Raw genomic sequence first — 15,028 nt, 5'->3', positions numbered from 1 at the left:
GAGATGTGGCAACCAAAAGTCAGGTCATTAAGAATATCTGCAACCTCTCTTCACTTGTCTTCATAAGCTCATGCTTGAATTATTTCATCCCTTCACCCTTTGGATCTGCAACACGAAGACCCCACTGATGTTTTTCCCAGTCCAGAGGAGAAAATAAGAAACAATCTAGAGCTCCAGCAAGTACGGGTTCTTGTTACAAAGAGCTTTGACCCCAAAGCCTGATTAATAGCCAAGTTCACTGTCTGCTAGATTTCCTTAGATGACCCAATGGGAAAAGTGGCCTGTTATGCTTTTGAAGAAGTTCTGCAAAAGCCCTCAAAACTCACCTTACTGTCATAGTACTTCTCTCGTTTGTCAGTGAGGATGGAGCGAATGACATTGCCCGAATATTCGATCACCATCTCACCTGCATCGATGTTCCTTTTGCAGAACAGGCCCCGGCCATGGATGGGAGACCTAAAAAAGCAACAGGGTAAGAGAATATTTCAAAAAATACAAGTGAAACTTAGAAACGTAGGACCACGAACACTGCAGAAAACAAGTTATTTCATTGCAAGGCCCACAGCATTATGTCACACTTCTACAACGTACTGCCAATGAGAACACCACTAGAGCTCTTCTGTCCACTCCTAAGCAAATGCCTTAGCTATCACCAAGAGGAGTCAGCAGGAGTAAGTAGTTTGTGCTGAGGATTACTTCTTCAAATAAAAACAAAGATGTTTCTTCCCCTCAATTTTGCACCACAACTTCACAGGTTTTCAGTTTTTACCTTTCTCTGTCCGAGATGCCCATCTGAGAGTACCAGAACAAAACCATACCTGTAAACACCAACTGCCTCCTTGGAGGTCTTCTTCAGGTGTCGGAATCGCATGGGCATTGGCAGATCCATACTGGTTGCCCTCCTAGAACAGAGAAATGCTGCTAAGTGATGACATTTATTTGAGAGCCCATGCCACGCATATTATCTAGGATAGTTTCCAAGATATAAACTTTCAGTCACTGCAGCCCACTGAGAACACAGTCAAAATTAATTCAGTGTAATACACACGTGCACACATAAACGCTATGTGTAGAGCAGTTTTCTCTCACATCTTAATTCAAACAAACTCATTGCTAATCAGCAATCCTTTCTTTCAATACAGGTCATTTTCTCCCTTTACTCATGAAATTCTCATCAGAATGTTCGCCTTAAATTAGCAGGGAAAAGAAACATCGAAAGGAAGCCTGGAGGTGACCAATCAGACCAGTTGTCAGTTATCTCGCTATTGTAGGAGTCTCCCCTGTATTTTCTAGGGCTTTGTAGCTTTGAAGTTTGAAATACCACCTCAAAACCCACAACACACAACTACGCCTTATCTCTTAGTTTTAACACCACAGCATTATTTTCCACCTTTAAACCCTGCTACATACCGGGCTGATTTCAGTTGTACTTCCTCCTCTTCCTCATCGTTTGGGTTGTATTCTGGTGGCTGTCGGTGTTTAGATGCCAAGAAATTAAACATATCAAATGCAGATTTCCTGCAATTTAATGAGATCAAAGGAATTTTGTGTTACTAACTAAAAATAATTGAAACATTTGGTTGCCACAACAACTTGACATGTTTATTGCTTCACACCTTCTCCTGTCTGTCCTCTTTCACAGCTTTCTATGCATCAGGGTAATGCACAATAGTTTCTGAGAACTATAAATGAAGGCACTAGCCAGGAAAGCTTTGTTAAACAAAGCAACTGACAACAGGATTGCACAGAAAAATGCACAGACTCACAAGATGCAATATAATTGATTTACCTGAGAAAGCTGCTAACATTTCTTTTTAACTGAGAGCAGAAAGTGCTCTAGAGACTTGTTGCTTGTGCCCTGACATAGGATTAAACAAGCCAATGGACCATTACCCTTAACAATGACAAAGCTCACACTTGCCTCAGGTGGACTTCGGCCCTAGCAGAGCCATGTGGATTCAGAGGCGGCTCATTGGCCTCCTCTGGTTTATGAAATCTGAACTTGTAGTTGTGGCAGTGCTTTGCTCCATAAAGTTGCTCAATCAGAAACACAACAGTATCGTGGATAATGCCCAGCATCCTCAAACCATTCACACCTGGAATATGAAATAGAGCACAACAACAAAAATGAAACAAAAAAACCCTGACCATGCAGACTAGAAACAGGAGGATACAGCACCTCATTAAATATCACTTTTTTGCTAGCCTGCAATTTTCACAGAAGCATTGGATTAGCTAGTTCACTCTACATAAGAAAAACTGGATGTTACCTGCAAAAGATAGCTGTTTCAGGCGGGCATTTGAACGGGCTTCTTGAACTTTGTCAGTTAGTGACTTCCAAGCATCTGCAGTTACACAAAAAGACGACAAAGCAGTGAAAGAGTATCCAAAGCGTTGGGCACTGAAGACTGCCAAAATGGGTACCTTGCTATGTCTCTATATTTTCATGTTTTACCAGGTTTCCAGTGAAACAACCTACTATTAGTAGATTTCTAAGTGCGCGTGCAGTATGCTGTTTTCCAACAAAATGTTCACATCTAAATATGCTAATCAGATAATACGAAGTTTGCATTCCATTCATGGACCATAAATTAAGATCTTTGCATTCAATTGCTTCCATCCTCTCCAAAATTCACTGCATCATAAAAGAGAAGTAAGCTTCTTCAGCAATTGCTCTGGAGGATAAGTCTAAATGCCATACTGTCTGATCTACACTGTTTCTTGACAAACTATGGTTCAACACTGTTGGTCAATTGATAAAACAAAATGGGACAGTGATCTATCTATCTATCTATATTTTAACAGGATCCAGACATTGCTAGGAACTAGGATTGTTCTAGGGCTGTAAATCAGGAGTTTTTTTTTTTTTTTTTTTTTTTTTAAAACGTATAAAAACAAGTAACAGATTCTCAGAAGTCACAATTTTACTTCTAGCAAGGAAAGTTAAAACCAATACAAAAGAAAAGCACAGTTCTTACCTTCAATACTTTCTGCACAGATTTGAAAGCCATCATCACTTGATATCTCAAAAACCAAACCTTTCTTCGGTTTCTTCTCACCAAGACATTCTTTCCTCTTTTGTTCTTGTTGAAGCCAAAACATAAGTGGGGAGCTGAAAGTGCTCTCTTCTTCCTCAATAGCTTTTGAGCCTAGAAAAGACAGAAGCTACTATGAAGATGGAAATTAGGTAGAATGATTTTTCTTTTCCCCATTGGTTGTTGCACAACTGAATAAATTACTTACATACTGACTTGCCTTTTGACCAGTAAACATGTCTAAGAAGAACCTACAAAGTTCAAATTACAATTTCACTAAGGTAAAGACTCATATATTTACCAAAATTCACATCTTTGTGAAGAGACAAAATTTACATCTTCGTGAATTTGTTCATACTGAAGATGCTTAACAACAGATCACATCAGCAGCTTCTAACTGCTATTACAGGAGAACCAAGTTTCCACAGAAATCATGCTCCACAAATGCCAATTTGCAGGAATGAGGAAGAGAAGAAAAAATGTTATAAGTGAGAACTATCCATGCTACTGCAATTGTATATAAATGACACTGGACTGTGAAGAGGTTGAAGGTAGCAACTTTAAAGCGTGACTAAAAAGAGTATTAGATCCGAGATTTTCTTCTGCAAGAACAAGAGAGACAAAGTAATAATTTCCCAATTTGGAGAGTCCCAGGACTTGGTGCTCTTGAAGAAGCAACATACCTGCATTTTCTTGCTCATTTGCTGAAGTCTGTGTTGACTGAGGTTCCGCGAGGACTGACATTTGCCTTTAGAGGAAAGTGAGAATTAAAACTATTTAATAACCTACTTCATTCCCATTTTTCAGTGACTGAATCAGTGCTAAATAAGCTCACATTTGTTTTATTAATTTATTTATTTTTGTTTGTTCATTTTTAATTATAAGACGGCTACATAATTAACTTTGGTGGCCTTGGAAAATCATGGGAAGACAGCAAGCAGTTATCCAAGGCAAAGCCAATCCTAGGGTACTTATTCTGTAAATCAAGGGCTTTTGTAGCTATTAATCTGGTAGGCTCACCAGCCATGAAGAGTCAACTACAAAATCTGGGGACTAGACAGAGGAAAAAAGCAAAAAACATTTTGCAGATATATTCTAACAGCAGTTCAACTGGAAATGAACAAACAAGATTCTACTTTCTAGCATTTATTTTTGTGGTACCTATCAGTCTGCAGGTAGCAGCCTGATTTAATACAATCTGCGACCTGATCTGTTTATTAGTCCTATTCTGTAATAAGTTATATGCTAACATATGATCAGCCAAAGTTGTTTGAGTAAGCAATAAGCTTCCCAAAACTATATTCAATTTTATTTTAAAAAATGGTTTCATACTGAAAGTAAATGTAGCTGCTCATGAGAGACTAAAAGCTCTCAAGATAATTTGGGTAGCAAAGACTTCTCACATTCTCCAAATAAATTTCTTTAAACTTAAGCCAGCAGAACCTGAGGGAAAGGTGTATTTCATGCTTACCCTGCAGACTGGCCACATTGTTTCTGTGATGGCTGATCTATGCTTGCTGCATCCTGCACATCTGCCTTCACAGCAGGAGTCCTGGAAGAAAAACAGTTAGGAACATTCAAAACACCTGACTATTCATGTACAGCATACCCCAGACTGGAAGGCAGTAATAGATCCACTGGGAGTTACCACAGGTGATTCAGCAGTTCAGCAGAACTACACAGGTAGTGACAACAACTGCTCCTGTGATAAAATAGATCACGTTTCCAGTGCTACATGAGATTCAAGACTTGCACTCAAAGAGGAATGAGTAGCATGAATCTGGTTGCAAGAGAAACAATTCTGAGCGACCATAAGCAGTAAGCTCAGGGGTGAAGGGAAGCATGGTGGAATGCTGACAGCCACAGCAAACATTTCCAGACTAAAACAAATTCGCAAGTAACAGCAACACAAAAAAGCTATTTAAAAAGATGAAGCTGTCCAAATAGCTCTAGATCATCTGTTCAAGCATCAGATATCTTGCAAGACATGGAGGTGATCCACACAAGTGATGTGCAATATTTGTCAGTTACCATAAGATGGATGCTACCACCTTTTAGCACCAGCGCTCATTTTGGTCTGTTCTTTAATGCAGAAGGAATTGGAAGTAAGTGCTACATCTCCCTGGTGAAATGCATAATTGTTGGCAGTCACACCAGGTGACAACCAAGTGCTACATCCATAAAACCATCTAGCTTTGTATGTAAAACATAGACCAACAATTCTGTTTCTCTCTACAGATCCATATTTCAAAGTCAATTCAAATGTCATCTTAATTTAAGGTTTGGAAAATAACCCTCTACTGTAAGAGACTAATGCACTCTGCTGTTCTGACAAAGTCAAGAGCCAGATTCTTCCAGTTCTCTCAGTTCCTCCCCAGTCCCTCTTGCCTGCACGGCCTCGGGAGGATGGAAGAAGGGCAGGAAGAATAAAGCACGTACTGGAGAGGCATTACACTCACAGATACAGGCATGCAGTTTAAATTTCATAATCAAAATTACCAGGGCAACAGGGTAACAGCGCAGCATTTTGGTGCCTTAGAACACTGCTAATAATACTATTAAAACTTCTCGAGCACTTAAGTACACTAACAGCATACAGGAATAGAACACAACACCTGTTCCAGTACCATATTCTCAACCAATACATCTAAAACACTCCTTAATTTGCCAGAGTTGTCAACGACAAATAGAAATCCTCCTAACCCCAATCCTCAAAGTCTTAACTTCCTCATCCTTCCTCTTCCAGAGGTAAAAGGTCTACTTACTAACTTCTTTAGAGATCTGCTTCCCATTGACAGCTGAGTTTTTTTACATTAAAAATTATCAAAAGGCAAATCTGCAGTAGAAATTAGAGAAAGATCCTTTCCTATATTGTTACAGTCTCACAGATGAGCAAAGCAAACACTTCTCTTACCGTGTAGCTGAGACCTGGGGTACAGCCACAGCCCCTCTGTCAGGAACGTGTGCTTCAGAGGAACCAGCCCACAAGTGAGAAGTTTTGTGCTTCTTTCCATTCCCTTTCTCTAAAGACGGCTGAATGCGCTTGATTTTTGGCTTCATTTTTGTGGGACCGATCATAGAGCTGCTGGCAGACTGCTGACCGGATGATGGGGAGCCTCCAGGAGATGCTGAACTGGCGTGCATCACAGATGAGGAAACCTTGTTTTGTTCGAGGCCCGTACTGCTGGGAACATCAACCAGCTGGGGGAAGCTCGACAGCTGAGCTGTTGCTGAAGCCGCACCGAGGTCTAGCTGCGAGGAAGCGATTCCAGTCTTGCTGGCTAAGAGTTGTGTCATGTGCTGAAGCTGGTAAGAGCCTTCTGGCTCAGCAGACGACTGAGCGACTGTCATGCTCATGCTCTGTGCTGAAGGCAGAACACAGATGCTCGATGCAGCTGTCATTGCTGCCGTAGATGGAGTTTGTGACGTCCCCAGCTGCGAAAACATCCCAGAACCTGGAGGTAAAGTCATGTGCGGCTCCTGAAGACCAAGGCTCTGCTGACTAGCTTTGATCAAGAGGTTGCTTATGGAACCAAGGTCCCCTAACAAGCCCGGGCTGGTCAACGTTACCGAACTTTGTCCCAACACATGGCTAGGAACCGAGCCGCCAGTAGCAGGGGCTGCTGTGGCCTGCATGGATACCACGTTCAGCACCGAGGAACTTGATGCCAGCCCTGATACAGGCCCCGTGGGAAGGTGACCAGCATCTGGCCCGATAACACTGGGAGATGTGCCAACTGCAGCAGCAGTCCCACTTTGTGGGAGCAAAGAGGTTTGCTCGAAATACATTACTCCAGACTTGGACCTTTTGATAATATTGGGGACAGTTCTATGGGACGTTGAATTTGCAATGGTGCCCAAATCCAGCGGGTGGTTGGAAATTTGGGAAGGAGCGAAATTAATTAAAGTCATGTTGGAGACCATATCAGGAGGAGCTATAGCAGAAGGGGTTCCAGAGGGAGCCAGCTTCTTGTTCTTCCGTGACTGCAGACGAGATATCGGCCGTTTCTTGCCCAGGGCAGCGGTTGGTGTCGAAGCAGCGGCACCGAGGTCTGTCCTCTGACTGGCTTCAGACACTAAGAGCTGAGGATCAGGGGGTGGCTGCACACCAATAAGAAGACCTGGCGAAGGACTGCCAATATTCGGTGGGAAGCCGGTCTGCGAGGCGGTGGAGAAGGGATGTATATGCTGGTGGTGGGACATGGGCAACAATCCTTTGCTGGTGGGAGGAAATAATGACTGAGATGAGGGCAAGCTCGGATTTAATCCCGTGGTCAGCGTCAGCCCGCTTCCCATGGGCCCCAGTACTGAGGCATTAGTCTCCATCACGCTCTGTGCTGAGCTAACAGAAGGTGTCAGCTGAATCTTCTGAGTGACGCCGTTGGGAAGGGTTTGGAGGACGTACAGTGGCTGCATGTTTTGATTGACCACGAGCAGTTTTTCTGCGGCTGGCTTGAGGTGGGGTGGTGTCGTCTGCACTGCAGCGTTGGAAATCTGAGAGGGGCCGGGACTGTCTGTGGAATTGGGAACGTATTTCTGGTTCTGCAGGGGAACGGTGGGTGACACGGGCACTTGGATACCTGGGGTCCCGCTGTTCCGAGTTAAATCTTGGTTGCTGCCGTGTCCTTGCTCTACTGGGCCACAGGGCGGGCTGGCTATGTGCTCTGCATCGATGTGACCCTGAATGAAGTGGTCAGGAGTCATGTGTCCTTCAGGGCTCGGGTCTACTCCTGGACTCAAAAGAGTCGTATCACCCTCACTGGAAGCAGATTTTTCTGTAACCGTAACTCTTTTTTCCCCAGATTCCGTGGAGGGCAAGGCAAGTATCGACCTCTCCCCTGAAGAAGACAGTGAAGACTCCGAAATTACAGCAAGTCTGTTGTGGTTTTGGCTGGGCACCGTAGGGCTGCGAGTCGTCAGAACAGAGAGATCAGAAGGAAGTTCCAGGGGTAATTCAAATTGTTCCTCTGCTGATATGGAGGAAGAAACACTGCTGTCCACTGGCTCAGCGGTTGGCAGCTGTTGGGAAAATACTTCAAACAAACCCATATCCTTGCCACGGTTGCTATCCAGCCCTAAACCTTCTCCAAGTGTTAGAAGTTCAGACGACGACGACTCTGGACTTTCTCCTAATGCCTGCATTGATGGTGTATTCTTCAGCACGAAGTCCATGATGTCTGAAGGCAGGATGTTTCCGCAGTCATCACTGTTGTTATTGTCAGAATCAGATTTCAGAAGTTCTGTGTTAAAAGTATCCAGTAAGTTCTTATCAGAAGGCGTGCTTGCATGAGCCCTACGACCTGTTTCCAACGAACTCAGTTGAGCTTCCAGAGAGTCCTGGCCTTGTGTTTTAACCCTGCTCACAGAATGGCAGTTATCAATCTTTGGATCAGTTTTGTGGACAGCGGGGCTCTTTGTGACTTGTACTTTTTCCCCAGTTTCTTCAGTTCTATCCAGCTTTATGTTTTCAGTTCCATTTTCTTTTCCACTCCTTTTTGTTACTTGATTTACTTTCCTTGTTGTGGCTGTGACACTTGTATCACTTTCAGTCCCGTCATCTACGCCATCTAACTGTGAGATTTTTGGAAGATCACACTGCTCCTCCTCCCTGAATAAGTTATGGGATGCAAGCCTCTCCTCGGTGTTCGAGGAAACCACTGTTCTAGTGAAATTATAGTAGTACAAGTCATCTTCATCTGATGTACTCAAGTCATCTGCACCATCCACTTGTCCTTCTGCAGACCGCTTTCCTCGCTTCTTCCCAGTCGAGTTACTGTAGAATGGAATATCTTCTTCTCCGTAGGACCTCACACCGTACAGAGGTGTCAATCCAAAGAACATGTTAGATCTCGCCCGTGCACTTCTCCGTGGATACCTCCGCTTGTATGAGCCTTCTTCTTGAGCTTTAGTTCCATCCTGAAGCATCAAGTTGTTATCTTGAACGGGCAAATTTTCATACGTGTTATTCTGAGATTCCTGTGCTGATGCTTTATTTGGACTTTCCTGGACTACAGAGTTATCTTCTGGGCTTTCAGCCGAGGGCTCTGACGAAGCAGCCAGTTCTGCCCCTGCAGACTGATGTTCAGCATCACTCTCTTGCTGTGCAGCTTTAGACTGGTTTTCATTTTCCATCTTGAGAGGTGTCAGAGTGACTTTAACAGTGCGTTTTCTAGGTGCCTGTGATTCCTTAGAAGCCACTTCAATCGGCACTGCAGAGCCTTTAGAGGACCCCTGTGAGGGTGGAGACTTCTCACCAGCTTTTTCAGCAGGAATATTATTACATAACCTCTGACTAATTTGTTCAGTCGCCAAGCCCTGATTACCAAATTCTGATTTCAGGTTTCCTTCATCACTGCCTACTGCTTGACTTGGATCTGCAAGAGATTTCAGGGAATGCTTCTCTTTAAAACTCTCTTTCGCTAACTTTTTCCCCTTCTGACGCCTGTCTCTAGAGGCAGAGACTGCCTGCTCACTTGCTGCAGGAGATCTGCTATTTACCCCTGCAGACTTCAATGTCTTTACATCCATCTCATCAACCAAAGCAGCTTTATCTGGCTGTACGGGCTCCAAGTGCTGATCTCTGTCTTTTCTAGGGCCTCTCTGGTGCAAAGACTGAAAAGATATTGTTTCTTTGGAGGAAAACGATCCTGAAGATTCTTGAAAGGTTCCTATTTTAACATTTGTTTCTGTGCCTGATGAACTGTTTGGTTGAGTAGACATTTTGGAGTTTCCTCCAGAGGCAAAAATATGAGCTGAGTAATCTGGGTCCTTTGAGGTCATTGTTTTCATCTTCTCTCCCTTTGAAGGTGCACTTTTGGCTAACAAATCCGAACTACTCGAATGTTTTCCCTCTGAAGACTGAGATGCATCTGGCTGGTAAGTTTTACTTCCACTTGTAGCTGCTGTCTTCTGGGAGCTTGAACTGGTAGAGCAGCTTTGAACTGGAGCACTTGTGGTACCCGAATTCACAGATCCCACAAAGCGTTCAGTATTTTTTACACTCAGTTCATGTTCTGAAGAGGACCCTGTGTTGGAAACTGAAGAGACACTGTGCCTGGAATAAGTATTCCCAGCTCGTGTAGGTGAAATCATACGGAGTTTTGATTGCTGCTGTGATAAAGAAGAAGTGCTATGTCTCCTAGAACCAATGCTCTTAAGTCCAGAGGACAGTAAAGGATCTCCTACTGTAACTATTTCATGGGTCACTGGCGTAGGACTCCCTGAGAAAATAAAGCAAGGAAGACTGTTAAGTGATCTGAATCCTTCACAATCAATACATACCCCATTCCCTCATAACAAACACAATAAATTTAAAACAAACAAAACAACAAACCAGCAACATGAAAACCCTTCAACCACATAGCATAAACATAACGATGACATTTCAGATACATACTAAAAACTGATACTGTCAATCAGTATTCATCACATAAGGCTCACAAATCTGTATCTCAGGGTTCTGTACCTCACCTTTAGATGCAATTTTTCAAAATTGTTTTTAAACAAAATGCTACTCATATAGATACATTATGTGACCTAAAATATTGGATTTATAATTCCCTCTAGAAAAATATCATCTGAGATTATTAAGCCCCTAACTTTTCTTATAGTTCTTACATATTCCTGCTACAGCATTGCCCAAACATTGCTTTCCTCGTCCCACAGAAATTTTTGCTTCAATCATCCATTTCTTGACAGGCCATCTCTACAGTGTATTTTTTCAGAAATGTCCTTCCCTCAAACCTATTGTCGTTTTCCATTTTCTTCTGGAACAGGAAACTAAACATCACATTCTGAATTAAGACAAAAAAGACATGAACCAACCAACCAAAAAAAAAAAATCCAAAAGAAACAAAACCAAAACAAATCAAAGCCAACAGCAATACCTGCAGAGGGTAAAGGCCTAGAGCCAGGAGACCTCTGTGTGGAGGGGTAACTTGGTGTCCTGATCCTAAGGCCCTTTGAGACCAATGGATAGCAACAGGAACTAGAGGTCTGAGAATGCATGGGACGATCTGGTGATGGTGGGTTTACAATTTCAGGTGCATTTCTGCTGTCTTTGGATAGAGTTTCTGTTGTGGCATGAAAGAGAAACAACAATATAAGTCACTACTGAATTCTAAAATCTGTGACCTGATATATTGCTATCAGGTTTCTCTTGAGGAATCAGGGTATTTGTTAAATAAATATAGACTCTGCTATTGATTTCCCTCAGCTTACACATTAAACTATGTTAAATTTTAATGAACTTCTACATTGAGAGTGATGACTGCTTTTAAAAATTTTTAACGTCTTCCAAACATTCCTTTTCTACAGACTGAAACGGATATGGATTTTACGTTTATTGCTTTTGTTCTTGTTTTGTTTTTTGAACTCACGTATGTGTATGGAAGAAGCAGTTTGGAAACACAGAAGCAGCACAACACTACTATTTAACATGGTATCTAACAATCCGCAAGTTATATACCAACACTGACACTGGAGTTCAGATTTATAGTTCCAGATCATTAGAAAAATCTCAGATCCATAGACTAGAAAGCACTATTACAGTAGTTCAGTTTGGCTCCAGTTTTCTAAGTTAGCAGGCACTACAATCATGAAGCAGATTCTGTCCAAATCAGTTTTAAAAGACAGAAGGTCCCATCTGCTACCTGACTTTCTGGTAAGGATATAGTATGGCAAGAACATGTAGAGAATATATCTTTAACAAGTCCTTAGAAGATTACCTGTAAGGGGAACTGGGCTATGGGCAATTGTTCTGTTATCATCGTGTTCTACAGTGCTGTTGATATCAGGTTCTATGACTGGTGGTCGGCATTCCATGATCTTGCAGGTATACACACAGCGTTTCCTGGCATCTGTTGTGCTCCAGTACACTCTGGAGCACCTAGAATACAATTCAAACATAAAATCTTTTACTCACTAGTCAAGTAAGCCTTGACATTTTAAATTCGTAGTTTCCTGAAATTACACAGAATGAATAAAGGCTTTCTATCACAACATGCTGCACAACTAGCTTAGTCATTAGATTTCTGAACAGTTTATGAAAGCTACGGTCAATTTCTACATTTGTTACTTCAGTGCCAGTTTGGCACTAACACAGTAAAAGACATCGCCATGAAAAAGCATATACTCACTGATAGCCAATGGGAAACAACTTATCTTCACAGTCTGAGAGGTCATTCAAAATTCCTAAACAATCTATTGTCATTGAACCTAAGCAAAAAGAGGAACAGAGAAGTCCCATGAACAAGATGCCAGCACCAGAAATGGAGGAAACATTCAGGGACTAGGCCTCACCGATCATCATGTGGATGTTCTCTGGTTCCAAGCCACTCAGAAATTTTCTTCTCAAACTGATTCCTTCAAAATCCACAAAAACTCTCCTAAGAACTTCAAACCCATTCTCAGGAACCACCTGGAGCAAGAATCCACAAAACATCTCATTAACTTTAAAAGGAACCACTATAAATATACAACGCTGTCTGTTGTACCGGATCCTCTGTGTGGTTCTTGAATCACGACATAGTACCTCTTCCCAAACTTCCTCGTGCCTGTTATATCACTGACTTATTTTTAACAGCACTGTGGTCAGGCCCTCATTCATAAAGAACACATTCAATCTTAACTTTTAAAAAATGCTTATAGTTACAGGCTGTCTACACCTTCAGACAAAGAAATGCGTGAAAGAAAAACCTCACCTCTCCTTTGATCAAATCACGATGCCTCTGGCAGTAAACCTTCTTATCATCCAGAAAAACACAGTTCTTGGCTCGTGAGCACATGAAATGATAGTTACTTGTACAGGAAGTGAGGCAGCAGCCTACTGTAGCGCCTGACTTCTGACAGAACTCACATCTCTGCAAGAGCAAAAAATAAAGGTAAAAATTAATTGATTCTAAAATCAGGCTACCATTTATGTCAGTTGTTTTCTTCTGCAGTGGTAGAACACATACTCACCAGCTGCTTTCCCCGGATCACAGCCATGTGCACATTTTTCAGAGAACCATCATCATCTTCAAACACTTCTGCTGACCATAAAGCACAGTTCACGTGTGTCCATTCATTTTGGCCAATATACAGAAGACGTCCAGCATCCTAAGGAATGGGAGGAAACCATTTTTTTCCCCCTCAAATGTTCCACAAGACACAAAAGCCTAGCAGGTTTCAACTGCACTGGATTTAAATTCTCCCCGAAAGAAAGTTCAACAGGCTAGCACTACTTTCAGAGCTTAAAAGATACACGTAAATGAGGCAGAGAAGACTACAGCTAAGTACATGATACAAAAAACTACCTTAGGAAGAAAAAACATTTAAAATTCTCTTCTTATAGAAACATGTCAAGAGGCTTAAGTGTAAGAAATGTACACTGTTCACAGAAACGTGGCAATGTTACTTGGTGAATTTCTTAACAACACCCCTGATGTTAATGCCATGCAACTTTCTAACCAGAACAAAAGGCAGCTGCAGATTATTTTTATTTCAAATGACACACCAAGATATTAAAAAGGCAAAACAAAACAAACCACCCCGCTATCTCTTAGAATCAAGTATCCAGCCTATTCACAGTGCCATGTCTGTTGTACTGCTTAAGCCAGTTACTATCAAAATAGGCACACCAGATACTTACATTAGCGCTATCATCACCGTATTTCAGGCACAACGCACACTGCCTGTTGTCTTCTACATCTGGAGGTGGATTAAGCTCAGGACTATCTTCTCTGCTTCTGTCAGAACCTTACAGTTAAAAGAGAGAAAGAGTTTTACTTCTGAAGGTCAGGAAAGCGAAAAATGTATCTAGAAAAATTGTAAGCAAGTGAACAGGACAGAAGAGCTGAACAGCAGCCTGAAATTTCAATAACTAGCTTGTAAAGTAACAGAAAGCATGCATCTGCCTCTCCACAGCTCTTGTTCTGGGTGAAGAGAGGCTGGTGAAAATGTCCTTCTGGGCCAAAGCTAAGCTGAAGAATATATCAACATGTATTGGCTTCTGAATGATTTCAGGTCACACAAGCCTCCAGAATTCTTCAATCACATGCAAAAATACTACTTCTCTCCCTTTACTACTAGAGGGTTTGAAGTGAAGCGCTGGCTTTGGGGCTAACAGTGCTGCTATCTATTTTCTTACTAGAGATAGGTGGTGTAGGAGGATGTAGAGGAGTGGGTGAATCTGGCTCTCCAGGTCCTTTGGGTTTTGGAGCTGGAATGATTTTCTTCATCAGAGGGGGTTGTTCAGTGCGGTTGTTCTCTTCACGCTCCTGCCACTGAGCATAATTATGGTCAAGCGAAGGAGGCAGCACTGCGTTCGGCAACATACCACTGCTGAAAACGCAACAAGGAGTCAGCTGTCAGACCTGGCTGCACCAGATGACCTTGTGCACTGTATTGCTAGCAACACTGACATTCAACATACAGTAACCACTCACTTTATTACTTACAGTCCACACATGCTCTCAACAAAGACTATGACCGCTCGCTTAAATTTTAAGGTTTGTGATGCAGCTGTTTTCTTTTGAGGATAACATACAGGAGAGTCACATCAGATGAGGATAACGAGGAGGAGGGGGAAGGAAGGGCAGGACTGACAGGCCGACATGCAGTATGCTTAGTTCTAAATAATGCTTTTGGTTTCTCTGGTTCATAACAGTGAAGTGTTTATAAAACCTGGGAACGTGACTGCTGTTTTACTTTTTGAAAGCAACCACCACCACCACAACCACAACATCATAAAAAAAACAAACCCAACCCCACAAACAGGCTCTCTTGATGCTTTTTGCTTGGACAGCTGGCATATCACAGTATGTCACAGTCAGATGCAGAACAATTACTTACTTGCTTGTTACTTTATTTGGCTCCCAAAATCTGGACTTTTTTACACTGAACCATGGAAAAACGCGCTCCATTTGCTGAAAGAAAACAACATTTCACTAGACACGTTATACAACAAAATGAAAAACTTAAAGGAATTTGGCCAAGATCTCCTGTAAATGCAC

General features: G+C 42.2%; 1 protein-coding gene across 3 annotated transcripts in view; it reads right to left on the bottom strand.

Annotated features, from left to right (window-relative positions):
* Nucleotides 1–15,028, bottom strand: part of KMT2A (lysine methyltransferase 2A) — a gene marked incomplete at its 5' end in the record, with an annotated part of 45,913 nt that overhangs the window by 5,021 nt on the left and 25,864 nt on the right. For 2 of the 3 annotated variants that reach the window (XM_082778091.1, XM_082778092.1), the window contains 18 exons: nt 327–456; nt 819–902; nt 1,411–1,518; nt 1,922–2,096; nt 2,271–2,345; nt 2,979–3,149; nt 3,719–3,783; nt 4,507–4,587; nt 5,950–10,255; nt 10,922–11,107; nt 11,762–11,922; nt 12,173–12,251; nt 12,336–12,453; nt 12,737–12,895; nt 12,996–13,133; nt 13,666–13,772; nt 14,164–14,357; nt 14,868–14,941. In XM_082778091.1, coding sequence (XP_082634217.1) covers nt 327–456; nt 819–902; nt 1,411–1,518; nt 1,922–2,096; nt 2,271–2,345; nt 2,979–3,149; nt 3,719–3,783; nt 4,507–4,587; nt 5,950–10,255; nt 10,922–11,107; nt 11,762–11,922; nt 12,173–12,251; nt 12,336–12,453; nt 12,737–12,895; nt 12,996–13,133; nt 13,666–13,772; nt 14,164–14,357; nt 14,868–14,941 — 6,411 coding nt within the window. The remainder of the gene's footprint in view (nt 1–326; nt 457–818; nt 903–1,410; nt 1,519–1,921; nt 2,097–2,270; nt 2,346–2,978; nt 3,150–3,718; nt 3,784–4,506; nt 4,588–5,949; nt 10,256–10,921; nt 11,108–11,761; nt 11,923–12,172; nt 12,252–12,335; nt 12,454–12,736; nt 12,896–12,995; nt 13,134–13,665; nt 13,773–14,163; nt 14,358–14,867; nt 14,942–15,028) is intronic. The other variant, XM_082778090.1, reaches the window with a different exon arrangement.

Source organism: Aythya marila (genome assembly GCF_965140915.1).
Source record: "Aythya marila genome assembly, chromosome: 23".
NCBI classification, from domain to species: Eukaryota; Metazoa; Chordata; class Aves; order Anseriformes; family Anatidae; genus Aythya; species Aythya marila.
The sequence above is the reverse complement of the archived record's forward strand: the minus strand, read 5'-3'. Positions and strand labels throughout refer to the sequence as shown.